Genomic DNA, 27,149 nt, shown 5'->3' on the forward strand with positions numbered 1-27,149 from the left:
TTCCTGGCTCCCGGTGAGATGCTGCATGTTCAGCAATGGGGCAGACCTGTGAAGACCGGCTTTCCCTGAGGCCCCGTGTAGGCAATGGCGAGGCAGTGCCACTCCGCCCGCACAGGTCAAGGACGTGCAGCGGCTTCCAGAATTTACCTTTTACTTATCTCAGTGACTGGGTGCTTATGGAACTAAATTTACATTTTTTGTAGTGAGATCTATTCATCTTTTCCGCCATGCTGGGAAGTCTTTCCCCACTGCCAAGCGGCATACATAACCACGAGAATCTCTCGTTTTTCTCCGCAGGTATCCAAGGGGTGGGAGGTTTAGTGTGGAGCCCAGAATGAGGCGGCCCGGGACGACGGAGGAGTTCCCTTCTCTCAGGCCTCCTGGCTCTGTGCAGCTGAAGCCAAAAGTTCACCCAGACAGGGGCGGCTGCCGCTCTGTGCAGTGAGGTCAGAGGTCAAAGCCTGCCTTTGTGCCGGTGAAAGGGAATCTCCACAGAGGGAGGACTCTGGATCCCAGAGAGCCCAGGATCCCGCAGCCGGGGCCTCGCACTAGTCTTCCCAGCCGTCTCGGGCCCGAGTAACAGTTGTGCAGTGCAAAACCCTTGGAAACCACCCAAGAGCACAGAACGGAGTGCCGGGCACCCCATCACACTGAACTCTAATGACATCCATGCCTTTGTTCTGTGCACAAACCGTTTATTTGCTGGGCTCGCTTTGCAAAACTTCCTCCTAAAGATCAAGCGTGGTCCTTCTGAGTCTGGGACCACAGGACGTGAGACAGGGAGGGAGGACAGCCGGTGGCTGGTGCCGACACAGGCTCTCAGAGGCCAGCAGGTGTGGTGACCGCTGTCTTAAGGCTCCACGCCTCTCACGGGGCTGGGGGGCACGCACTCCTCCCTCAGCAAGCAGGTGCTGAAATGCGTCCCAAGAGTACAGTCCCTGCCCCAGCCTAGCCCAGGCAGACACAGGCACTTAGCAAGTGCAGCGCCCCAGGCTGCCTGGGGGCAGGCACAGGGAGCAGTATTGGAACTAACGCTTGAGGGTCACATGGGCCTTGACCAGTGAAGGTTCCAGAAGCAGTGGGAACAATCATGCAAACTCTGGATGCAAAGAAGGGCAGGACAGGTCCAGCAAGCAGTGAGCGGTTTATGAGGGCTGGGTGACCCCAGGGTGGCCATGAGCCAGTGGACCTGACAGAGCCCCAGCTCCGCCGGCTCCCCTTGTTGGGTTTTGACTTGGGCTGGAGGTGGGAGCCACTGAAGGAGATGAATGACTGGAGATGTGATTCCCAAAGGTCATCCCAGCATGCATCAGGGCCCTCCCTTGAAGTGAGAATGGCAGGTTGGGCACAGCCATGCAGGGAGAGGTGGGATCTGTCCCTCTTTAGGGGGCTGGCCAGGTACATGAGGGCAGGAGGTGAGGTGGCACAGGCTCCCGGCTTGCGGCACCCACGGGAGCACAGGAAGGGGTGGGCAAAGGCTGAGTCTGCAGAGAGAGCGGTGGGCTGGACTGCGCGGCCCCAGGAGCGCGGGGTTGGGGGGTGGCGGTGGTGGCGATGGGGACGAGCTGCGGCAGTGGCCCGGCACAGGGCTCACTGGATGCGACCCTCCACTCGCAGCAGCAGGTAGTCTCTGAGGAGCGGCGGCAGCGGGAGCCGGGAGGCAGCCTGGCGGCAGCGGCCCCCAAGCTGAGCCCGCACAGCCAGCCGGGCCAGGTGCTGCAGCCGCCGCGGCTGGTTCACCATGCGCAGGGCCGAGCTGTAGAAGGCTTCGTGCTCCTGGGCCAGGAGGGAAAGACGGTCAGCTGCCCGACACCCTCAACTCCGTCCTTCCACTGGGCAACCCTGGTAGGGGCCCTGGGCATGCAGTGTGTGTGTGGGGGGGGTCTCAGCCACGTCTGTGCCCATCCCCACTCGGGAGGTGCTGGCACAGCGTGTGGGATACCACGGGGGGAAGCACCCTGGATTCCAGGTGTCTCCCTCTGCACATCCCCTTCCTCCTGGCCCCTGCTCTTCCCTCCACGAAGCAGGTCCTGGGGGGACAGGCCTGGCCCTCCTCTCCCCAGGACGAGCCCTGCCCCTGGGGTGGACGTACCTGCCAGAGCTCCGGGAGCACCGCCTCCACCCAGCTGTCACAGGACGGGACGCACGGGTAAGCGTTGAGCAGGACTTCCAGGGCCCGAGGGAAGTTGGCACAGTGTTTCAGCATCTAGGAGTGAAACGGGCGTCACAGGGCACCACGCCACTCCCAGTCAAGGCAGGCCCGGGTCCCCATCACATCCTGGTTTGGGGCTAAGGGCTGGCTGTCTCCTGCCTTTCCCTCACCCCACCCTGGAGTGTGCTCCAACCTCTGACCCCATTCTGCAGCTTTCCCCTGTTGGACGCCCCCCCCCCCCAGCCCTATCTCCCCATCCCCAGTCGCGGGTAGCCCTCCGGCCCCTAAAGGTGGGAGTGAGTCTCCCGGACCGCTGGCTTCCCCAGGGGCAGGGCCCGTCCAGTCGCAGACTGCCCCACCTGGTAGGAGCCGCCCTTCCCAGGCCCTCCGCGTGTACCTCGGGGCGCACAGGCTGGGCCCCGTAGTCCAGCAGCGCCGCGAAGAGGACCTCGGGTTCCCAGTTGGGCGCATCCTGGACGGCCTGCAGCGCGCAGTCCATGGGTGTGTGGCCCGCTCCGTTGGGGGCTCTCGCGCAGGCCCCGTGGCGCAGCAGCAGCTCTGCCAGGCCCCCGCAGCCGTTGGCACAGGCGTTGTGCAGGGGCGTGTGCTGCTTGCGCCCGGCCGCCCTGGGGTCCGCCCCGGCCTCCAGGAGGCGCCGTGCGGCGGCCTCGTGCTGCCTGCTGCTGCCCGGGCCCTCGGCGCTGGCGCACGCGGCGTTCAGCGCCGTCTCCCCCTGGCTGGTGCGCAGGCCCACGTCAGCGCCACGCTCCAGGTAAAGAGCCACGTGCTTCTCCAGGCCCCGCGCCGCGGCCACGTGCAGGGGTGTCATCTCGGTCTCCCGCGCCGCCAGGTTCACGGTGGCTCCTGCCTCCAGCAGCAGCTTGGCGCACCTAGGGACAAGACGCAGGGCACCAGGGCAAATCTTGAGGGCCCCAGACTTTGCCTGGGGAACCCCTTAGCCTGCTGCTCCCTCTGCTTTCTTCCCAGCTCTCGGCTTGGGGGCGCCAGCTGTCAGGTCACGGAAGCCCCACGACAGCAGAGCTGGCAGGCCCGTGGAAGCCACTGAGGGCACCTTCCATTTTCAGATGACAAACCTGCGCCAGTGGGAGCCCAGAACGTCTGTCAGTACTGATCCAGAGTCAGCACTCAGCTCACAGCCCCTCCCGGCCGCCTACCCGCTCCTCGTCCTCCGCCGGGCCAGGGGCCTCCCAACATTCTGATGGCACTGATTTTTCTGAAAATCCCCTCCAATGCACATTACCCAGTGTAGGAAATTTAGGAGTATGTATGAGCCCAACATAAATAGAAGCTCTGGTATTTTCTTCCTGTCCCCAAACTTCCAGACCAAGCCACGCTCACTCAGGCGGAGGGAGGCACCAGGGGGCCTCCCCGCTCCACGCTCCCCTGGAGCAAACCCACAGAACCAAACCAACAGAAAACTGCGAGCGCACGTGGTTTGCAGACTAAGTTCCTAGAAAAATTGTAGAGCAGAGCGCTGTTCCAGCAAATGCCCGTTACCTACTGCGGGCTGGGCCAAGCACAGAGAGCTAAATTAATAATGATGAGACGACACTAGCAGTCATTTATAATGAACAAGCCGGAACAGCAGGCCCGTGGGCCCCCGCGAGCCCCGGTAACCAGGCACCTTCCGCAGAGTGGCCAGAGCTCCGGCTCGCGGGTCTGCCAGGCGGCTCAGGATCGAGAAGCAGCGAGTCTTCCGCACACTGCTGAATTCACTTCCTTGCTTCTGGTCAGGGGCTCCTCCCTGCTTTTAAACATTGCACCTGGGGAACACTGGCGCGCGCGCTCAGCAGAGTTGCAGCCGTGGCCATTGTCACCTTACCGGAAAGGACGAGGTTGGTGGAAAGTGCACCACGTGCCCACCTGAACCCAAGCCGGGGCTGGCACCAACCCCGAGCTAGGCCTGGTGGGGAGAGGGCCCCAGCGCGTCTTCCAGGAGCCCCCCCAGCCTTACCTGCCGGCTGCACCTGTCGACCTGATCGAGTGCAAATCACCCAGGGGCCCCGGAAACCACAGCAGAGGAAGGGCGGGCAGAGGGGCTCCTCGCACCGAGGTCGGAAACGCCGCCAGGTCTTTTCCTGACGCCCACCTTCCATCACCCAGCACGGCTACAGAGGGTTCACGGGACTCACGGACCACACCCGGAATGGGGCTCCCCCACAAATCACCAGGCTCTGGCTGCCAGGATTAGCAGCGTTGACCTTGGGAAAGTCACTAAACCATTCTGAGCCTCATTTGTCTTGTCTTGTCTGTAGAACGAGGCCTGTGTCCGCGTGTGTGCGGTGCTTTGGCTGCATGAGCTGGACACACACACACACACACACACACACACGTGCACGTTCCCCAAACCATCCCAGCCCCTGAGCACCTACTGTAAGGACTCGGGGGCCGTGCAGAGGTGCAGCGGGGCTGTGCCCTCCTCGGACAGCACGTTGGCCTTGGCGCCGAAGTTCAGCAGGAGCCGCACACAGTCGAGCTGGGCTCGGGCACAGGCCTCATGCAAAGCAGCCCGGCCGCCCACCCGGGCGTCCAGCTCAGCCCCCTGCAGGATCAGGTGGCGGGCGCAGTCCGTGTAACCTCGGGCCGCAGCGATGGTGAGGGGTGCCGTCTGCTTGGTCTTGGGGGCTAGCACCCAGAATCCTGAGGAGAGCAAGTCGCGTTGGGGAGGGGGTGAGCCTGGGCAGCAGGGTGGGCAGCGGCGATGCTGGCCTGCAGTTGACACTGGGCTCCCCTCTCGGCTGGGCTGTGGCCGTGGAAAGGGCCTCACTCAAGCCCTGAGTCGGGAGTATGAATGGAACAGCCTTCTAGAACAGTCTGTCAATCTGTGACCAAACAGCGTGTGCCACAGAAAACCACAAGGGCCACCCATGAGGGGGTGAGGGGTCTGCTCGGGGAGTCGGAGTCGGTGGTGTTTTTGCTCAGCGCTGGCTCTGGGTGTGGGGGGGTGGTTATGTACAGGTGCGCCTGCCGCGGGTCCTAGGCTTCTGGGGCAGAGAGGGCTGGGCGGGAGTACAGGGGAGGGTGGAGGAGGAGAATGGGGGGGGGGCGGCACGAGGAGAGGTTTGGTTATGTAACGGTGATGGAGTCCAGTGGTGGGGATGGTGAGGAGCTTGCTAGAAGGCCTAAGAGGAAAACCAGAATTGTTTATATGGCAGTGAAGTAAATCCATGGTTCTTCCAAATCTCGGGTAAAGCAGGCTTTGTTTTCTACCAGGATTGAAATCAAGGCCAAATTCCACTTTGGAGATGACACACGTGCTGCAGGACAAGCCCAGGAGGTCCTGGGAGAAGTCCCGGCCTTGATCTGCTGAGCCGGGCGGGAGTCTGCAGCCTGCTGTGGCTGTGGCTCGCTAGAGCATTTTATTTTTTTGATTTATGTATTTATTTGAAAGGCAGTGACAGAGGGAGAGGGGGAGACAGACAGAGGGAGAGAGAGATCTTTCATCCACTGCTTCCTTCCTGAAATAGCCACAAATGCCTGGGCTGGGCCAGGCCAAGCCAGGAGCCAAAACTCCATCCAGGTCTCCCATGGGGGTGGCAGGGACCCAAGGACTCGGCCATCCTCTTCCGAGTTAGCAGGAAGCTGGGTGGGAGGCACTGAGTTGCCGGGACATCGTCCAGGCATTCTGAAATGGGAAGCGGGCATCCCACGAGGCAGCTTCACCTGCTTTGCCACAACACCTGCCTCTCTCTTCCGTCTTCAGACTGCGGGCATCCCAGTTGAGCTATTTGGTGTACAAGGATGAACCCTCTAGTCAGAGCACACCCTAAGTCAGTCATCTGTACAGAACCACAAGTGCATAAAGATGTTCATCGCGTCGTTACTTAAAATAACTGTACCAGAAGGGGGTGGGGATTCTGCCTTCCACCGGTAAGCCACTGCTGTGACAGCAGCGTGCTGTATCTGAGAGCAGGTCCCAGTCCTGGCTGCTCTGCTCCCAGTCCAGCTCCCTGCTAATGCCCGAGGAAAGCTGCGGAAGATGGCCCAAGTGCTTGGACCCCTGCCATCCACGTGGGAGACACAGATGCAGTTCCAGGCTCCTGGCTTCAGCCTGGATCAGCTGTGGTAGCCATTTAGGGAGTGAACCAGCAGGCAGGCAATCTCTGTCTCCCTCTGTTACTCTGCATTTCAAATAAATACATTTTAAAAATAATAATAAAATTAAAAGTTAGAAGAGCAAAGACAAAAAAAGGAACCCAATTCTCCCGGGGACTAGTTATGTAAGTCACAGTGAGCGTTACAGAGTACCATCTATGTGCCTGTTTAAAATACTTTGTTATTGACATGGAAAGGTGATACATGAGAAAATCAGTTTATGAAACTGCATATGGGATATACTTTTATTCCATGAAAGAAAAATGTCCCTATATGTGGAGATATAATATAGGTAAAGAAGGGAAAAACAGCATTAAAATATATCTTCCTATAGAATCCATGTACACCATTGTTCCTTTAAAGCCTATGTTGAAAGAACGTGATTAGGAAGACAGCTGAGCACAGCGCAGCATGGGGGGGCAGTCTGGGGCCTGCACGGAGGGCCCGGGGCCTCCCCCACCCCGCTCCCCTCGCCCTCTCTCATGCCCCCACCGCGGTCCCCTACCCTGTTCGCTGGACCAGGCCAGCTGGTTGCTCGCAGTCTCCACGATCATGTTGGCGGCCTCCTCGTCGTGGAACAGGGCTTGCACCTGCTGCAGGTCGCCGGAGAACAGGACACTGTGGACGGCTGGGTCTCGGCAGGAGCGGCGAGGCCTGGTGAGTCGGGCCCGGGGACTTGAGGGGCGCCTGTGGCTGCGGCACCGCTGGGCAGCGGCCCGTCGCCGGTCCTCCCATTCCAGCCACTCGCGCTGCAGGCGGAGAGCGCGTAGCGTGGAGGGGGTGAAGGGGAAGCTCTCCCCTGCCATGGCGGGGGGCCCCGGGGTTGGGCAGAGGCACCCGGGCCTACCACCCTTGCTCTGAGAGCTGCCCTCCCCCCTCTCCTGTGAGTCCCAGAGAGGAGCAGCTGAAGCTATAAATAGGCCCTTTGCTGGCCTGGTAAACAGTTTGCCCAGAGTCATGATCTGGGTGCAGAGAAGGTGCTGGGCCAGCCCCTGCCCCCGCTGACATCCTTTGCCTGGTAAGCAGGCCCTCAGCAGAGGCCAGCCCTGGGCGTCACAGTTCCCATCCTCCCACTTCTCTGGAGGGAGCCCCTTGGGTCGGCAAGGTCCGAGGTGAGGGCCATGGCCTGGAGATGGGCAGGTTGGGGAGACCAGGCTCGCCCAGCCTCTGCATTGTTGGCTAAGGCCAGAAGCCCGCCTCGGCCCAGGCGGCGGGGAGGGGAGAGAGCTCAGCGTGGGAAGTTAGGGCAGTCAAGGCAGGGTTCCCGAGGCGCTGGGCAGCCCGTGGACGGGGGCAGCAGTGACAGCAGCAACCCTGCACACGCCCAGGGCTTACGGCGTTCAAGTTGCTTTCCTGCCCCTCTTCACTCGCCTTCCCACTCGTCCAGGGAAACAATGAATTTGGCTGGGACAGCAAAGGATAGGCTCAGGCTAACTCACAGCTGAACGCCTCTGAGATGAGTGGTCTTCTCTCTCTTACGGAAGGAACACTGGCTCACAGCCACACAAAGGACCAGGCTATGACCCCCCCCCCATCCCTCACCCCCACTCTCCAGCCGACTCCACGGGTGGTGCACTTGGGCTTCAGCTGTGGCCACGCCAGGGCCAAGACACTTGTGAAAGGCTCCCGGGCTCTCCAGGCAGGACAGCATGGCCTCTGGGAACTGCCTTCAGTGATTCTTGATTTTTTGGGGGGTACCCAGCTCCTAAGGGGGCTCGCACGCCTGCCTGTCTGTGGAGGGCCAAGGGGTTCTCCTTGAAACTCTGACGCTCAGGCCACCAATCCATTCTCCCCTAGGAGGAAGCAGCTCTGCTCCCAGGAGCCTCTAGGGGGAGGAGTGAGGCCGTGAAACCGCAATGCTGGTGGGACTGCCACGCTGGGAAGCGGAGGGCCAGAGGGCGAAGCTCTCCTAACCTGAGCCGGCTCAGCATGCCGGCGGCTGCAGGCCTGGCCCACCTGGCTCCTCTCCTTGATCACAGCCCACGGCTCAGCTCCCACTTCTTCACCGCCTGGTCCTCGCACACAAACAGGCGCTGGCTTCTGTCTCACATCCTCGGCTATCTTAAATGCAGGCCTTCGGCGCCTTAGGCCCCGCTCAGCTCGGCCTCCTGCCTGGTGCTCCTGCCTCCGGCCACACCCGCCTCTTCCGTGCTCACCTAAACCAGTTAATTTCCTTGCTGAAAAACTGCTGCTGCTGGGACTGGCTCCCTGCTGGTGGGCCTGGGAAGGCAGCCCCTGCCACACATGTGGGAGACCAGGAGGGAGTCCAGGCTCCTGGCTTTACCCTGGCTGTTGCGGCCCTTTGTTTTTTATTTTATTTTTTTATTTTATTTTATTTTATTTTTTTTTTTTTGACAGGCAGAGTGGACAGTGAGAGAGAGAGACAGAGAGAAAGGTCTTCCTTTGCCGTTGGTTCACCCTCCAATGGCTGCCGCGGCCGGCGCGCTGCGGCCGGCGCACCGCGCTGATCCGATGGCAGGAGCCAGGAGCCAGGTGCTTTTCCTGGTCTCCCATGGGGTGCAGGGCCCAAGCACCTGGGCCATCCTCCACTGCACTCCCTGGCCACAGCAGAGAGCTGGCCTGGAAGAGGGGCAACCGGGACAGAATCCGGCGCCCCGACCGGGACTAGAACCCGGTGTGCCGGCGCCGCAAGGCGGAGGATTAGCCTAGTGAGCCGCGGCGCCGGCTGTTGCGGCCCTTTGGAGAGTGAACCAGCAGGTGGAAGATCATTCTCTGTTTCTCCCTTTCTCTCTCTCATTCTGCCTTTCAAATAAAAAAAATACATCCTGATAAAAAGAAAAAGCAAAAACAACAAACTTCTGCTGCCTTGGGACCCTGCCCTCCCCAGCTGCGTAAGCTCCCCGTTCGGCGGCTCAGCCATGTCACCGAGCGTTCCCTTCCCTCCTCGTGGAATTCCCTCCGGCTCTGACTCATTCCTCTAAGTCCACCTCAAAGGTCGCCTGCCCAGGCGATGTCTCCATGGCAACCCCAGGTGCCCCACTCCTACAGGGCAGCCACTCCCCAGTGGGAGCCCCGGAAGGCATCGGGGCCTGTGCCGGTCCCGACGTGGTAGTTGGTTAGCAGCACCTGGCTCGTGCGGGCCGGCCTCCCGTGTGCAGTGCATGGAGCGAAGGCAGCAGCCTGAGCCTCTTCCGGTACCGCGCTCGCTGCCTGGCCAGGCTTCTCGGTGGCAGTCCAGGTGAGGGGCCCCAGCGGAGGCATGAGGTCATGCACAGCGAAGGCTTGGAGAGCCTCAGAGAAAGGTGCCTCTATAAACACAGCTGTGATTAACCCTGCTGGTGTTTTTATCGCCCGCCAACGGCCTGGCTGAGCACCCACAGCTGGGTTCCCAGGGCTGGGTGTCCAGCGAGGGCGGTGGGGGCCCCCTTCCTCCCTGAGGCACACGGTAGTCGTCACGGCCCAGCCTCCCTGCCAGAGGCCTGAAGGTGCTGACTACAACATCCCGCACACACCAGTTCAGTCTCCTGCCCCTAAAGGCGGCCTCTCCCTCCAACCTGCCCACGCGCCCACTGGGAGCTCACAAGGGTTACTGCAGGGGAAGGTGCCAGGCAACAAGATGGCCACAAGAAACCGGGACCTGGAGCAGCGAGGACGGGATGGGGCTGTGCGGCGGGGAGCAGGGCTCCGCATGTCCCATGGGGACAGCAGGCTGGGGCCTGAGGTGGCTCAGGCGCAGGGAGAGCAGGTGTAGATGGGCTCTGACCCAGACCTAAGCTACAGAGGCAGAGCTGAGGAGCGAGCAGCCGCGGGGAAGAGTGTGTGGTATGCTCAGGTAAGAAGAGCAAGTGGCAGATACCAGCATTGTGGTGTAGTAAGTTAATCCTCCGCCTGCAGTGCCGGCAACCCATAAGGGCGCTGGTTCGAGTCCTGGCTGCCCTGCTTCCGATCCAGCTCCCTGCTGTGGCCTGGGAAAGCAGCAGTGGATGGCCCGAGTGCTTTGGGCCCCTGCACCCACGTGGGAGACCTGGAAGCTCCTGGCTTCGGATCAGCCCAGGTCCGGCCGCTGCAGCCATTTGGGGAGTGAACCAGTGAGTGGAAGACTCTTTCTGTTCTCCCTCTATCTGTAACTCTGCCTCTCAAGTAAATAAATACATTTAAAAAAAAGAGAGAGAGAGCAAACGAGAGCGAAGGGGCAAGGGCACTGGGAATTGGCCTCTGCTCCCCTTGGCCGAGCAGCACAAAAGCCTTTGGGAAAAGGCTTCACCATCAGCGGCCAGCTCGACACAGAGTTCTCAAAGCACTTGCCTGCTGCAGCCCGACTATGGTCCAGCCATCAAAGCAGGAGGTCACTTCCCTGAAGGAGGAGAGAACTTCCACTTTGCTCATGGCCTTGTCTAAATAAGGTTGGACTTTGTGGACTCAAGAGGCTTCCACAGCCTCGGCTACTCGTGACAAGAGCCTCGGGTGATCACTGACATCATAAATAAGTGTCAATTGTTAAATCAACAACAGGAGTCACTGTGCACCTGCTCCCCATGTAGGACCTTTGTCCTTAATGTGTTGTACTATGAGAATTAACAGTAAAACTAGTCTTCGAACAGTACTTTATACTTTGTGTGTCTGTGTGGGTGCAAACTGTTGAAATCTTTACTTAGTACTACTGAGTTGATTTTCCGTATATAAAGATAATTAAAAATGAATCTTGGGGCTGGTGCTGTGGCACAGCAGGTTAACGCCCTGGCCTGAAGCGCCGGCATCCCATATGGGCACCGGTTCTAGACCTGGCTGCTCCTCTTCCGATCCAGCTCTCTGTTATGGCCTGGGAAAGCAGTAGAAGATGGCCCAAGTCCTTGGGCCCCTGCACCCGCATGGGAGACCCGGAAGAAGCTCTTGGCTCCTGGCTTCGGATCGGCGCAGCTCCGGCCGTTGCGGCCATCTGGGGAGTGAACCATTGGATGGAAGACTTCTCTCTCTCTGCCTCTCCTCTCTCTGTGTAACTCTAACTTTCAAAAAAAAATAAATCTTTTTTTAAAAAATTAATCTTAATGAAGAATGGGATGGGAGAGGAAGTAGGAGATGGGATGGTTTGGGGGTGGGAGGGCTGGTGTGGGGGGAAGAACCGCTATAATCCAAAAGTTGTACTTATGAAATTTATATTTATTAAATAAAAGCTTTCTATAAAAAAAAAAGGAAAAGAAAAAAAAGACTACAGTCCGTGGGCTCAGCCTCACTTCAGGGAGATTAGTGCCTCCCCCAGAGCAGTGCCAAGCCGTGCCCACCAAGTCCCCTGCCAGCCACACTGGGCTCCTTAACCCACCTCGTCAGCCGTGAGCTGGGAGTTTGCCTTCCTGCCCTTCCTCTTAGAAAGGAAAGCAAGGCTGGCAACGTGGTAGATTAGGCCTTCAGCCCAGCCATGCCCCTGTCCAACTCTGGTCTGACAGGTGGAACAGAGCTGCATGGCAGCGAGATCACTGAGCACAACTGGGTGGCCACCCAGAGTGTCACTATCCCCCGAGGCCATTCTGACACAGGTGGAGAACGGGCGACGGGGAGCAGACGCACCTCCAAGAGCCCCTGCGGCCGCTATGCCCCAGGAGCGGGAGACAACCCTTGCTCCTTAGGCACGGCCTCACCTAGTGACTTCCTTCCGAAGAGAAGAGAAAGGGAGAAGGGAAAAGAGCCAGCTTACGTGGAGAGACCCTCTCCCAGCCAGGCGACCAGGGTCAGCGTGAACCCTTGCGAAGTAAGTGGGGACGCAAATGGCGGGCACCCGACCTCTAGTCTTCTTCCAAACCCGTGATCCCAGTTTAAACAACGAGAAAGCCCTTCAACAGTTCTAACCAGACATTCTCACGGAGGGGCGGCCTGCCACTCGCCTGGCCAGCACCGCCCGGAACTGTCCAGGTCATCACAGGAGCTGGCGTGAGACGCTGCAGCTGGCTCAGTCACGCCTGCAACCCCAGTTCAAGCCCTGGGTGCTCTGCTTCCGATCCCGCTCCCTGCTAATGCACCTGGGAAGGCAGTGGAAGAGGGCCCGAGTGCTTGGGCCCCTGCACCCATGTGAAGATGCAAACGGAGCTCCTGGCTCCTGGCTTCCGCCTGGCCCGGCCCCAGCTGTTGTGGCCATTTGTGGAGTGAACCAACAGATGGAAGACCTCTCTCTCTCTCTCCCCCTCTCCATAGTTCTGCCTTCCAAATAAATAGTTTTTTTTTTTTTTTTAAATTGCTTGTACAATTAAAGTACAGTTGGGAGTCAGGATGCCTTTTTTTTTTTTTTTTTAAGATTTATTTATTTATTTGAAAGGCGGAGTTACAAAGGCAGAGACAGAGAGAGGTCTTCTATCCTGGTTCACTCTCCAAATGGCCACAATGGCTGGAGCTGGGCTGCTCTGAAGCCAGGAGCCAGGAGCCAGGAGCTTCTTCCGGGTCTCCCACACGAGTGTAGGGGCCCAAGGCATGTGTGGGAAGTGAAACTGCCAAAGCCAAGAGGAACCCAGAGGAGACACTAGGATCCCGGGTGGAAGTGTGGAATTCCGAAACAGAAGGCCATGAGGGCAACACAGAGTAAATACGCACGAGGTGTGGCGTTCAGTGGATCACCTGTCAACACCGCTTCATTAGCTGGGACAGACGTTCTACACTCGCAGAGGCTATCGATATGGGAAACAGGACGTGGAGTCTACGGGAGCTCTAGCTTTGCAATCCTGTGCGTCTGAAACTGTGCAAGAACAAGCGTATAAACTAGAAAGAGGGCCAGAGCGGCTTGGCTGTGCCTTGGCCTACGCATCTGCCCGACCCCGCTCCGGCCGAGCACCAGCAGCGGGGCAGTCAGGGCAAGGAGCAGCGAGGGGTGGGAAGGAGAGGAGGGGACAGAAGCCAGGACTGCTTTATTTCAGAACAAGGTCCACCAGCCCACGCCCCTGCCCAGCACCTGGGAGCCGTGGGCACCGGGGAGCTGAGCAGCTACAGCTCCCAGGTCGCCGCTGCTGTGCTTGGCTCCTCTCGGCTCCTCAGCCATCAGGGAGTCGGGAGTAAAGGGACAGGACCTCAGCTCCAACTTCCTCCGGAGGGAAGCTGTGGCAGCAGGGTGACATGACGGTGACATACTTTTCTTGCTGGCGGAAGGAGAAGCCACGGTGCACGGGTCTTGGAGGACAGGAGGCGGAGGGTCCTGGCTGAGTCCCGGTACACCAGTGCCGAAGGAAGCCCCGGAGCAAAGGCAGTGCAGGACTGCGACAAGGGAGCTCTCGGGGTGGCGCCCAGCGTGGGAGCACCACAGGAGCCCCGGGTCTGAGGCCTCCACTCCAACGCGCTGGCCTTCCTCTCGCCCTGGGGTGTGATCGACACCCAGAGCTGGGCCCCGGAGCCGGAGCGAGGGGCCCGCTCAGGGAGGGGGTCCCGCCTGGGGGCAGTCCCAGCCGCCGGTCCCGCCGAAGAAGTCTTCAGGCAGCTCACTCAGCAGTCCATCCAGGTCATCTGCGGAGGGGGCGCAGACGGAGCAGCATTGGTGACAACGCGAGGGCCTGTGTGACGCAGGCCCAAAGCTCCTGCTTTTCAGGAGGGCCTGGGCCTGGCCTGACTCCCACCGCCCTCCGTCCCGGTCCTCACGGACGACAAGGGCAGGGGCGTAATCGCTGGGCCATTCTGGTGAGAAAGAGGATCCCACCGAACCTCAGTGGTCCTTCTTCCGCCCAGAGGCCTGATGCCGAACCAGAAGGCTCCTGAGCCCGTGGTAGGAGCCTCTCCGGGGACGGAGGGACAGAGATGGCCAGAGAAGCCAGCAGCTGTGTCAGAGCCACAGCGTGTTCCACTGGCTCTCATGCAAGAAGTGAGGGCCATCACCCCCCACCCAGAGCCTGCGTGGGTGGAGGGAATGCAGTATGCGCCCTGACTGCGGTTCTCCGGCGCGACGCTGGCGTCCAGGCACCAGGGCTCCGCCGTCCCTGCTGCTCCTCTGTGGGCAGCAGCCGCTATCCCCATAGGCCGCTAGCTCGGTGCCTGGGAACCCTTCTGAGTGCACTCACGGCAGTCCCGTTGGAAACCCCACTCTACCTGGCAGCAGGGTTTAGAGGTCACACGACTCGCCCAGGGTGAGCACCCCCAGGCTCCTTCAGACGCCAGAGCCACCGCCGCCAAGGAGAAGGGTCCCACTACAGGGCACAGGTCAGACCACTGTGCCCTGCAACCAGGGGCCTAGCACTGGGGCCAGCGGAGCACACGAGGGCGCTCTGCTGGAGGGAGGGGGAAGCTGGTTTGGGGAGTGAGGAGGTGACCGGTACAGGGAGGCAGAGCTGACATTCACCTCCAGGGCGATGCTACAGTACTCAGGGAGGCAGAGCTGACACGAAGTTGCCTGGCGCCAGCTCCACTGTGACTGCTCGGAGAAACACCACGTGATGTGCATGCGAGTGAACAGCGAGTGCGGGTTTCGGAAAACGGGAATTGGCTAGAATTAGTATTTGTGTCTCTATCCCTGTCCAGTCACCTCCGGCAGCTGCCTGCTGGGCAGTCTGTCCCTAGACTGGCAATGCGACACCAGCCCCAGTCCCCTGGAGCCGCTCTGCCCGCTCCGATGGGATCTGGCAGCTCACGAAGCGACAGTGCAGCACCCCGGCGTTTTACGGCGTGTAAGTACATGGGCGCTGTGGTTTGTCCATTGCTATGCTGTGAATCAGGTCAGTGTGGGGCAACTGTTTATCATCTCATAAGCCTTTGGCCAGACAGGATGGAATTCCCGGGAACCAACAACTGCCGACCAGCCCCTCGACTACGTTAGCGTCACTTGAGGGACACTGCCTCTCGAGGAGACAGCTGGCCTACCCACAGGAGCTGGACTTGGGTCTCAGGTGTGTATCCTGGTGCCTCGCCCAGCCACGTGGATGCCTGACTCCTCAATACCCTTGGAGGGGGACGGGGTGTGGCACAGCAGGTTAAGCTACTGCTTGCCATGTCAGAGTGCTGCTCTGAGTCCCTGCTGGTCTGCTTCCAACCGAGCTCCCTGCTGATTCACCTGGGAGGCACCAGATAACGGCTCAAGTGCTTGGGTCCTCGCCATGCACACGGGAGACCCAGATAGAGCTCCTGGCTCTCGGCTTTCGCATAGCCCAGCTCCAGCCATTGTAGCCATTTGTTATCTACCCTTCAAAAAAAGTAAACCTAAAAAAAGAATGTACAACAGAAACAACTATCAGGGGGAAATGTGTTAAAAGATTAAAATGGGGGAGGGAGGATGGGGGGGAGTGTCACCATATTCCTAAATCTGTTTATATTAAACTTATGTAACTTAAGTAAAATGAAATTTTTAAAAAAGTTTAAGATGGGAAAATCAGCCTCAGTGGCCAGGCCATCAGCCCTCAGTCTCACGGCGCCATACAAAGACAGGCCATCAGCTGGATGGTGTTTCCTCCTGTGGCTAACAGCGCGTGACCTGGAATAGGGGAGACCTGGAGAGCACACTTCAAGTGCTCTACGCGGCCCCTATCACACTGGGAACTATTCTGCGGCCTGCAGCCTTGCTAAACAGGACACTGTACCTGTTTAGCAAAGACTCACAGGAAGAGAAACAGGCTATAGCAGGAAGAGTCTGGCCGAGCTCCTGGAAAGCAGGCAGGAGAGCCCACCGGTGGCCGGACAGACTGATGGTCTTACCTGCTTCTGGGGGATCCTCCACAGGGGACAGCCCTGCCTCGGGGGCCTGGGCTGCTCTGAGGCCTGCCCCAGGCTTTGCGGCCACATCATGCTGGGGACTGCTATGGAAGCGTCCTGGATCCTGGGGACAGAGGAACTGGTTACCAATGCCTGTGCCCTGAGACCCCTTCACATGGTACCACCTGCACCCAGACACCTCAAACAAATGGGTGCTGGCTCAGGAAAGTCATGGCAGAGGAGTGACCCAGGCCCGTGCTGGAGAGGGGAGGGGGACCTGAAACGTCCACCACCCAAAACAGCAGATAATAAAAGGACAAAACCAAGCCAAAGCCAATGTTTCACGGCTGATTTCCTTTCCCAATTCCATAGGTGTCTCGTCTCCTAGGGGCTCTCATCTAACTGGATCAGGGAGGAAAGAGGCCGTTCGGCAATACACTGAGGAGCTAGTGTTGGATCAGAAATGAGCTGTTAATCCCCAAGCTCGCCAACGTGAGTATATGGACAGACGACGAAAACTGGCAACTCAGCTGCTAACAACCATTAGCCCTAGGGAGTGGGAGTGGGAAAAGGTGCATCACATTTTTTGCTTGTTCTATGCCATTTCAATTTATTTTAATGAGTAGAGATGATTTGAAGTTCAAAAAGAAAGAGTATATTTTGGAAGTGGGGTGCTTCTCAAGAGAATGTAGAAGGGTTAAGGTGAAGTTCGAGCTCAAGGCCAAAGCTGACTAGAGGTCAAGTCTAATATTCATTCTATAGATAGAGCAACGGTAGAGGAGAGAACAGGACCTGCCCAAGGTCACTGCAAATGATCAGCAGAGCTGGGACAGGACTTAGGTCTTGGGCTGGCGTTGTGGCAGAGTGGGTTAAGCTGCCACATGTGACACTGGCATCCCCTACTGGTACCAGTTCAAGTCCCTGCTGCTCCACTTCCAATTCAGCTCCCTACTAACACGCCTGGGAAAGCTGTAGACGATGGCCCAAGTGCTTGGGCTCCTGTCATCCACAGATGGAGCTCCTGGCTCCTGGCTTTGGCCTGGCCCAGCCCTGGCCATTGTGACCATTTGAGGAGTGAACTAGCAGACAGAAAAATCTCTCTGTCTCCCCTTTTCTCTCTCTGTAACTCTGCCTTTCAAATAAATAAATCTTCAAAAAACAAAAAACAAACAAAAAGACTTAGGTCTCCTAACCCCCAGGCCAGGATCCCGGGGCGGGGGCGGGGGGGGGGGGTGCATGGCCAAGTGAAGCCCGGGCTCCACACGCTGACCCTGGTTCCTAAAGGGGCATCTTCAGTGTCTGTGTGGTTCCCCCAGCCTAGCAGAGGCCGAGGCCAGGAGGGAGGACACGGAGCCAGCGCTGGCTCACCTGACAGCCCATTTCCTGCCTGTCACCTGGAGCAGATCTGACCCTCGTCAATTACTGTCCCCACCCCTGTAAACCCTTGGTTCTCAGGTGACTCCTGTCCTCGCAGATGTTCAAGCCTGCCACCAGACACTCGGGGATCACCCCGGAGCCAGCTGCTCCCGCAGGTACTGTTACGGAGCCGGCTGGCAGGCGGCAGCCCGGCACAGGAGGAGATGGTTCCGCTTGCCTAAGGCAGCTGCCCCCTTCTCCCCAACGTGGAGGAGTGAATGCACGGAGCGGAGCCCGCGGGAGGAAGAGCGCTCCACCAGGCCCCTTCCCTCCTGCTCCTCTTACCTCGGGGAGGGGCTGAGAGGGTGTGAACAGGCTTCCGTCCCCAGAGTCTGCGCTGTAGATATGGACCAGGTTGTTGGGCGTCACGTTGAGGTAGTGATTTCGGAGCGAAGGAGAAAACACTCCGATCTGGAGCCAAGGAAGGGGAAGGTCAATGCCGTGACGGGGCCCCGGTGCTGCTGGATGGCTGCCTTTCACCTCCTCTCCCTGGGTGTCCCCTGCACCGGAGCCACACAAATCGCTCCTGCCTCAGCCTTGGTGCCAGGGCAGAACCACTCAGCACACTTCCCCTCAGCACCCCCTCCATTCCCATCCACCCCCCGCCCCCAAGAATGGGCATCAACTCAAGGCCATGGCCGTCACGCAGGGCCTGGCAGCAGCTCAGCCTGGGTGTTGGGGCCAGGCAAGGAGACAGACGCCGGGGGCTCCCTCTAGGGAGGTGGTGGAGAGCAGACCCCCACGGGAGCTCCTGTACCTGCTGTAGCAGCAGCACCGAGCCAGGCTTCAGCTCACTCTGGCGTGTCTCCAGCAGCACCCTGTGCACCGTCCCCTGCATCTCTCCTGAAAATACCACATGGCTCATCAGCCGAGGGTCAAGGGCAGGGCAGCAACCGGCTTGGGCCCTGGCTGGGAAGCGGGCTGCTCACTGCCTCCATTTCCCCATCTGCAAATGGAGAGAGTGGTTTTTCCTCACCCCCTGACCCCCACAGAGGCCACTCGCCCCACACTCCCGGGCCCTGACTCTTTACCTGTGGGGTCCTTGAAGACCACACTGGCGTCCATCGTGCGCCGAGTCAGGGACTTGATCATCACCGCCATGTTGGGCACCTTGTTCCTGGGGAGCTGCTTCAGGGCTGCCTGTTCACAAGGAGAGGTTTAGCAGCCCCTTGGCCGCCACGGCCCACCTGCAACTTCCCAGGGCAACCACAGGAGGAAGGGGGCAAAGCACAGGCATGGTGAGGAGCTTCCTCTGTGGGGGCCGGGACCCTCTGAAGTGTGCGCCCGCCTCCTCCCGGCAGGCCTGTCGGTTCTCTCCCCTGCCTCCTTTCATCTGAGTGGCTGTGTGTGTGTGGTGCTCTGTGGTGGAGGGATATATTGGCATGTAGCCGTGGACCGCTGTGGGGCTGGGAGGGTAGCAGTGTGCCTAACCGCCCCATCCCCCACTTAGGGCCTGGAAGTGCAGAGGCATATCCGTACCCCCACAAGGGGTATGCAGAGGCATATCCGTACCACCCTCCGGGCCCACGCTGGGGACTACAGAGAAAAGACAGGTGAGTGGAAGCTGCCACCCAAGGGCGTCACGCTGCCACTAGGACAGGCCTGGGGTGGAAGGGGGCGAGCGGGCCCAGGGAAGGCAGAGCAGGGCAGGAGGCTGGACCCGTACCTTGCGCAGCACCATGACAATACTGTAGGAGCAGAGGAAGCAGGTGGGGTCTCTCTCATCCAGGCCCAGAGCAGATTTCATGGCCAGCCAAGGCCCTCGCTCAAAATCCTCCTCTACTGAGGCCTGGGAACCAGCGACAATCTGGTAGCACAGAGCAGACCTGCGTTAACGGGTCTGACCCCTGACGGAGACAGGATGGTGGGTGGGAGAAGGGTGGGTCCCTGAGAAAAATGGCAGCGTGGCAGCCATAGTGTCTCCTCTCATTACTTCCAAGGTCAGCAGATGGCCTAGGAAACCTGGCCGCACATCACATCTTTCACTAAGCAGCTGTGGCGAGGGTGCTCTTTCCTTTGTAATCAGGTCCTGCCCTTACAACCACACGGAAGCCCCAGGGCAGCCACACTTGTCTCTTGCAATGAACGATCAAGTCTCGGGCAGGGAGCCCTCACCCTCATTCGCAGGCTTCCACAGTGTCTAACCCGTTTCATCTCCAGTCCAGTCCTGTTTTACCTGGAAAGCCTCTGGCTTTAACCATCGACCTTCTTATTAAAATAAATATTTTGAATCCAATCAGTATTGACTACTTTGGATCTGAAATGACCTGGTAGGTCTTGGGAGCTGCAGTCAATGGAAAAAAAATATTCATGAGCCGGCGCCGTGGCTCAATAGGCTAATCCTCCACCTTGCGGCGCCGGCACACCGGGTTCTAGTCCCGGTTGGGGCGCCGGATTCTGTCCCGGTTGCCCCTCTTCCAGGCCAGCTCTCTGCTATGGCCAGGGAGTGCAGTGGAGGATGGCCCAGGTGCTTGGGCCCTGCACCCCATGGGAGACCAGGAAAAGCACCTGGATCCTGGCTCCTGCCATCGGATCAGCGCGGTGCGCCGGCTGCAGCGGCGGCCATTGGAGGGTGAACCAACGGCAAAGGAAGACCTTTCTCTCTCTCTGTCTCTCTCTCTCACTGTCCACTCTGCCTGTCAAAAAAAAAAAAAAAAAAAAAAAAAAAAAAAAAAAAAAAAATATTCAAGAGAATTAAATGTACAAGCAGGTCTGAGGGCAGAGCAGGTCCACCAGAACCCTGGGGAGGAGGGAGGCTGGCGTCACCCAGCAGAGGGGAACCCACAGGACGCAGGGTGAAGGCGGCTCCCTCCAGGCTCGGTTCCCAGACACCTGAGAGGAAGAGCCCCCAAGACACAATCTCACAATACTCAGTACATGAGCCTCGCCCTGGGCAGCTGGCCCTAGCTGGGCCTGTATCTTCTGAGATGGGCGAGAAGGCTGGGCCCATGGCTTCAGTTAATGTCTGCCTGTCATCGGGACAGGCCTCCCCGTACGCCAGTGAAACTGCTGCCTCCACACACGCCCTCCACAGTGTGACACCAGGAACAGGCCTAGCTGTACCAACTCTGACCCCCGAACCCTGAAGCCGCAGGGACACCCCACACTCTCCGCCGACACCCAGGGAGTTAACCTTTGCACGGAAGTAGCTACCTCTGTCCGGAACTTAGCCAGCGCGCCGTGAGCTGGAGTCTGGGGCGTGGAAACCATGATCTCCTCCAGGTTCCTCCCACTGTGCTAAGGGAGAGGAGAAGGCGAGAACAGCTCAGCAGCTGTTATTTACAAGTGCAGCTTCTTGTGTGCCTTACGTAATGAATCCAGGAAACTATCAGGGACAATTAGCACATATTACACCTCCCCTAAAGGAGTCTCAGGAGCCCTGGTGGCAGCTCAAAAAAGACACTTTGGGGATCGTTTTGGGAGTGAGAGGGAGCAAAAACCCAGGGCTGCCTGAGGCGGGCGGCGACCTCAATGGCGAGGCCTGGGATGAGCAGAGGGCAGCTCTAAGTCCTTTCTCCGGGACCCAGCCTTCCCCGCTCGGAGATCAGCCCAGCAAGAACAGAGAAGGCCTCCCTGGTCTTCCCTTAAAGCACCAGGCAGAAGCAAGAGTAGCAGGCAGAAACTGTTCAAACACCCTGAAAGTGAGAGCAAGGGGCTGTACCCAGCACGCCAGCCAGATCTTCAGAGCCCGTCACCCAGGATCCGATCCAGGAAGAGTTTGCTGGGTCCTGCCCCTCCGCCACTACAGAAATCCAGACTCTCCTTCCCAGCCCCAGCCTCCCTCCGGCAGCCCCACAGAGCAGCCACAGTGAACTGCTCGGTGGCTCTCCGAGAGCCCCTCGCTCTGAAGTCTCTGCCTTGTCCACTGTGGGTTCATCCTCAGAGCAAGCCCAGGGCGGAGCCAGTGTCTGCCCAGGGCCCAGGGAGTGACCCGAACCACACGGGCTCTCTGCCCGATGCTTCGTTCACGTTCCCTCTGCTGCGCTGTAAGGTCCTGAGGACATTCCCCTTTCACTCTTCGTACTCTCAACTCCAAGCAAATTATCCGACACAGACAAGTCCTCGGTAAATCAAGTAAGAGGGAAAGGACCGTCCTGCCCTCGTGCTGGCCAGGAGCAGGTGCTCACCAAGGCAGCAATACGAGCAGGGCCTCAGCCTTAGTCCCAGGTGCGGCTTCTCCCCCCTCCCCCCGCTGCCGTGACTTCTGCAGCGTGGCCAACCGGCCCTTCTCTTGCTTTCTTCCCACCTGCCCTCTAGGATGTCCTAGCCTGCACAGGCCTGGTCCTCTGCTTCTCCCCCTCACCCTGACGTCCTGGAGAAGCGGGTCACTCACCTGATGAGGCAGCAGCCCTGCTGGGCCGGGGAAGCGGCGTGTTTTGGCTCCAGGGGCGCGATGGCCCGGCAGCTGGGGTGTCCGGCTGGCAGCGGTGACCAGCTGCACCAGGTGGTTGGTGACCACAGGCGTCTGCAGAGCTGCCTGGGGAACCAGCGAGGGGCGGGGAGCTCTTGGGATGCCCACAGGAGACTCAACAGAACACCCTGGAGCTCGCGGCCGCAAGGGGCTTTGAGGAAGTATCCTAGGGCCAGTCGCTGAGCGAGCAGAACAGCTGGAGCTGGGAGTTCGGGGTCCAGGAAAACGAGGCCGGCCACCTGCCCAGGCCCCTGGGGACTGAACTGACTGACAGCGGAGACCCTCTCGAGGGCTGCCCTGCACGGCTCCTCCAGCAGCCAGGGGAGGCCGGGATACTGCGGGGCAGACTTCCCGGGGGTGTTGCCGAGTGGGAACCGCTGAGGCAGGTGGGACAAGAAGGCTGCCGGAGGCACCAGGCCGCAGGCAGGGCCGCGGAGTCCTGCAGTGGACAACAGGGCCCAGAGGCTCATTCTGGGCCAACAGGACACCCGCTGCACAGGTGTCCGGCACCGGCCCCTTCTGGCCAGAGCCACTCACATCAGCTACCCGGGCCTTTTTAGCCAATACTGAGTCCTCCCACGGCTGGGCAGGCAGGGTTCGTGCGGCCTCACGGCTCACTCCATGTTCCAGCTCCGTGCCAGGGCCCTCCAGCTCCATGCTCGCCAGGACCTTATCGAAGTCATCATCATGTTCACACCCCTCGAAGCCAGCCAGGCCCTGCTGCGGGCTCTTGAAGGCGAACAGGGGACGTGGGGCTGAGGCCTGGGGCCTCGCTGGCTCTGGGAACGTTTCTGTCCGCGTCACTCCTCTCGAATCACCAGTCAGGCTGCTGGAAGTCGAGGCGGGCCTTAGCAGAGCTGTCCCTGCAGAAGCTGGCCCTCTGGCAGCTCTGAGCGTACTGGAGGCAGCAAGGCGGAGTCCCAGGGCCGGCAGGCCTGAGGCCTCTGACGGCGCAGCAGGGTGCTGTGGCAGCGGCCTAGAGGACTGGGGCTGCACAGCCTCCTGTGGCCTGGGAGAGACAGGTCTCAGGTGACCAGCGGTCACAGGCAGTGAGCCAGTGAACTGGCTCTCCGCATCCTCCACCGCCGACAGGAAATCCTACAAACAAGCAGAGACAGTGGGTCTTGGGAATCAGGAGGCTCGGCTGTGACGGTCCACCCGGGAGGTGCGTGTGTGCGTGTGCAGACAGGTGAGCCGGACGGCACAGCGCGAAGGCGGTGGTGGCGGCCATGCTGCGTCCATCAGAACCATGCGAAGGCTAAGTCCCCGAGTAGCTTCCCTCTCTTCCTTCAGTCTCTGGGACAAGAGGGAGTGGGGACAGGGGACACCAAGGAACCAAAGCAATCACATATAAGGTCAAACACCCAGCTCAAGGAAGTCCCCTCTGGGGTCTGGCCCGCGCGGTAGGCACCTATCCAGCTACTCCCCACCCCCAACATACACACAGCATGCAGGAGAGGCCCTGGAGCCAGCAAATAGGCAGAAGTTAAATATAGCTTTTCAGGCAAGTTAAATTAAGTATGGATTCCAGCTGGGAAGCAAGGTGAGACTGACACCTTCGAGAGCAGCAGGCCTGTGCCGAGGGAGTTTTTAAGTCAGAACTGCTGACTTATCCGACAGGAAGGTCCCCATCCCCCCAGCCCAGCCCCTGCTGCCGCACTGGCTTGTTGGGCTGGGAAAGGTGTGTTCCTGCTTTGTGTTTATCAAGGGAGTCCCACATTTGGTGGGACCACCTTGGGATTAACACAAAGAATGATCAGAATCGCAGCAGCAACACTGTCCTGATGGCCCTGGTGATGGACGGATTCCTCCTCTCCCAGAGCGCACTGTCAGACGTGACGTCATCCGCCTCGGGAAGCGGGAAAGGGGCTGGCCTGCTATTTTCAGGAACAGAAACTTGAGCTGTCAGAGTTCTTCACTCTAGTTCCATTACTAGCCGAGCGGTCCTGCCTTTAACAGTCCCTTCCCGGCCTGTAACCACAAATCTCCAAAGGCAAAGACAAAGACAAGGACACATCTGCTTGACATAGCTGGCAATTCTGAACAATCAGTGAAAACAAAAATCAAGGGGCGGGCGCTGTGGCATAGCGGGTAAAGCCGCCGCCTGCAGTATCGGCATCCCATATGGGCACCGGCTGGAGCCCTGGCTGCTCCTCTTCCAATCCAGCTCTCTGCTCTGGCCTGGGAAAGCAGTGGAAGATGGCCCAAGTCCTTGGGCCGCTGCACCTGCGTGGGAGACTTGGAAAAAGCTCCTGGCTTTGGATTGGCACAGCTCTGACAGCTGTGGCCATCTAGGGAGTGAACCAGAGGATGGAAGACCTCTCTCTCTCTTTCTCTGCCTCTCTGTAACTCTGCTTTTCAAATAAATAAAAACAAAGGGAAGAAAGAGTGGGGCTTGGGGCTGCCAAAATTCAGACCAGCTGAACAAAGTCTAAATGAAATATTTTAGGCAAAGTACTGGGACACAAAATGTAGCGTTTGAATAGCTTGTCATTGGTAAAACAGAATAGTTGTCTACCAATGCAGCTTGGTAGTTTCCATGTGTGTCATGCTGGAATCAGAGGGTCAAGGCCTCATCCTGCCTGTCGGGGCTCCATTCTCAGGCCAGCTAATTCACCTCCGTGGGTTTCACTCCCTTAAATCTTCCCTCTGGCCAAAAAGGATTTGAGGTGGCAGTTTCCAGTCTCGTGGATGAAGCTATGTGCATTGGTTCTGCATTTTCTCCTTCACTTATTATCTGAAAGGCCCAGAGACAGAGACAGACCAAGAAATCTTCCATCTGCTGGTTTACTCTCCAAATGCCCACAACAGCCAGGGCTGGGCCAGCCAGAAGGCAGGAGCCAGGAACTCAACTCAGGTCTCCCACCTGGGTAGCAGGGACCCACGTACTTGGGCCACCACCTGCTGCCTCCCAGGGTACACATTAGCAGGAAGCTGGATCTGAAGTGGAGCAGGGACTTGAACTCAGGCACTCCAGGGTGGGATGTGGGTGGCCCAAGCAGTGTCCTAACCACTGTGCCACATGTCCACCCAGCCCATTGGTTCTAAATAGGAAGAGTGCTATGGAGACTGCTGGTCAGTGTTCTCTGGCCAAATAAAAATATCTCTATGTGAGGCCTCGCCAGAAATTCTGATTTAATTGGCGAGTGGTGGGGCCTAGACTAGGGTAATTCTCTCTTTTTTAAAAAAAAAATATTCATTTATTTGAAAGGCAGAGTTACAGAGAGGCAGAAGCAGACAGTGAGAAAGAGAAAGTCTTCCATCCGCTGGTTCACTCCCCAGATGGCTGCAACGGCCTGAGCTGCGCTGATCCGAAGCCAGGAGCCAGGAGCTTCTTCCAGGTCTCCCACGTGGGTGCAGGGGCCCAAGGACTTGGGCTATCTTCTGCTTTCCCAGGCCAGAGCAGAGAGCTGGATCAGAAGTGGAGCAGCTGGGACTCAAACCAGCGCCCATATGGGATGCTGGCACCGCAGGCGACAGCTTTACCTGCTGTGCCACAGTGCCGGCCCCAGAGGTGATTCTAATGTGCCAGTCTCACCCCTCATCTCCTGAGCAGAGGGAAGAGAAAAGCATGCCTCACTGTGTCAGAGAAAACCGAAGGCCAAAGAATAAAGTAACCTGCCCTGGACCACAGGGCCAGCTGGCAACTGCCGGCCTCCCGCCACGCAGTAACGTGCTGTCACTCATGTGTCCTTCCACCTCGTTGGTCATCACGAAGGTGATTCGATCATCTACCGACACAGCCTCCAGGAAAGGGCCCTCGTCACTGGAAGATGCGGCGACTGGGCAACTCAGCTCAGCTCGCTGGATTTTTGTTTGTGTCCACAGCAGGCAGGTAGGTAGTTCACCTCTGTCAGCCTTCCCTGGCCTCTCAGATACAAGGCACACATCTCAACTACCAGGCAGCTGGGACAGGCTGCGCCGTGTTCCCGACCTTTTTAGCTTGTTCATAATTTCTGTTTTAGGGGTGTTTACGTCAGACCTCTGCCACCTCTGCTCGCCAATACCTCCTTACCTCATCTTCAAACTCCTCTTCCACAGCAAACAGCTTCTGCAAGCTGCAAGCCTGGAAGGGAAACAAAGCAACTGAGGCAGGAGAAACACTGCTTGCAAGTACACGCCGTCCCCTCCGCCTAGCAAGGCCGGCAGGTGCGCTGCTAGCGCTGGGGGAGGAGTACGGGATGAGGAGAAGAAACGCAATTTAGGGAAAGAGTTAAGTGACTTAAAATACTGTCTTGCAAAATAACACATTCAGATCCACCTATGCCAGGCCTGGAAGAGGGGAAGGGAAGCTGCCAAGGAGCAGGGGCACTTCTCCCAGATCAGCGCCGGCCCGGGGGCTGGAGGCTTTTGTCAAACACGGAAGGAAGCTCCCCCAACCCAAGCAAGCCCTGCACCCTGGCCCTGTTTCCGAAAGAGCCAGCCAATGGCCTCCTGCAGCCTAATCCAACCAAAAGCTGGGGGCTCTCGCCAGCCCGGCCCCTCCAGTCCACAGACTCTCAGCCGGTTCCACCTGGGTGCCCGACCCGGGTGCGAGATCCCTCCCCCAAGATCTTGTCTGAGGGTCAAGGCGGATGTAGGGTAGGGCCAGGGAGAGGGCAGGGAGGGTCAAGGGGCGGTGACGTTTGGGTGCGCTGAGAACGATGACCAGCAGGGGAACTCGGGACCAGGTGTGTGCGGTCGGGGGCTCGGGCGCGGCCGGGCAGACCCCTGACTAGAGCCCAGGGCTCCCGACCGCACCGAGCTCCTCCCAGGCCCGGGCCCGGCGGCTGTTGCGGGCGATGGCCCGGCACCGCCACGTTCGTCCCCGTGCCCCCGGGAGCAGGCAGCCCAGAGACCCCTCATTACCATGGCGACAGCGGGTGGGCTCCAGGCGGCGGGTTGACGCCGCGGACCCACACTCCGGGGGTCGTCAGGCCCTCAGGTTTGTCCCAGGTGGACGGGTCGGGTGCCGGTGCTCCAGGGACGGAGTGGGAGGGAGACGCCCCCGTGCCCCGAGTGGGGCTCAGCGAGGGTCGCCAGGAAGCTGGTGGCCGACGCCCCAGGCCGCATTCGAAGGCGCCGCCACACCAGTGACTCCGCCTTCTTAAAGGGGAGACCTGTTTCTATCCTGCCGACGCAAAAGCCTTCGCCCTCCCGCCTTCCGCTCTGGCCTTAAAGGGGAACTGGATGTGCTCTCGGTCGCCCCCCAGCGGCACCTCGGACCCAGCCGACGAGTTCCCCACGCGTCCAGGTGGGAGAGCAAGGTTGGGGGCGCAAGATGCCCTGGCCAGCCACGACCGGCCCCCTGCTTCTGTGTTGAGCACACCAGGAGCTGGGTGCTGGAGCGTGACTTCATTCACACCAAAACCCACCGGTCGGTTTGTCGCCCGTCTCTCTGCTCCTGTAAGACACTTTTATCCTGAAAAAACGTTTTTGGTCTGGCTGCATTTGTTTTGGGTTTTGCTT

The 27,149-nt window shown here is 59.1% G+C and overlaps 2 protein-coding genes across 2 annotated transcripts; both read right to left on the bottom strand.

Annotated features, from left to right (window-relative positions):
- Window positions 1-674: 674 nt before the first annotated feature.
- On the bottom strand, window positions 675-7,491 carry ASB16 (ankyrin repeat and SOCS box containing 16). The gene is made up of 5 exons (XM_002719434.5): window positions 6,774-7,491; window positions 4,546-4,813; window positions 2,550-3,042; window positions 2,093-2,206; window positions 675-1,776 (listed from the first exon to the last, which is right to left on the bottom strand). The coding sequence occupies exons 1-5, from the start codon at window positions 7,225-7,227 to the stop codon at window positions 1,591-1,593; spliced, it is 1,515 nt and encodes a 504-aa protein (XP_002719480.4). The 5' UTR covers window positions 7,228-7,491; the 3' UTR covers window positions 675-1,590.
- A 5,608-nt stretch (window positions 7,492-13,099) lies between these two features.
- On the bottom strand, window positions 13,100-26,867 carry HROB (homologous recombination factor with OB-fold). Its single transcript, XM_008271570.5, has 10 exons — window positions 26,550-26,867; window positions 25,717-25,767; window positions 21,624-22,799; window positions 20,444-20,527; window positions 18,957-19,097; window positions 18,322-18,430; window positions 18,048-18,133; window positions 17,576-17,701; window positions 15,878-15,998; window positions 13,100-13,705 (listed from the first exon to the last, which is right to left on the bottom strand). The coding sequence occupies exons 1-10, from the start codon at window positions 26,550-26,552 to the stop codon at window positions 13,614-13,616; spliced, it is 1,989 nt and encodes a 662-aa protein (XP_008269792.2). The 5' UTR covers window positions 26,553-26,867; the 3' UTR covers window positions 13,100-13,613.
- Window positions 26,868-27,149: the final 282 nt, after the last annotated feature.

The sequence above is a fragment of the Oryctolagus cuniculus genome, chromosome 17 (genome assembly GCF_051225735.1).
Source record: "Oryctolagus cuniculus isolate XC-2025 breed Fujian yellow rabbit chromosome 17, ASM5122573v1, whole genome shotgun sequence".
NCBI classification, from domain to species: domain Eukaryota; kingdom Metazoa; phylum Chordata; class Mammalia; order Lagomorpha; family Leporidae; genus Oryctolagus; species Oryctolagus cuniculus.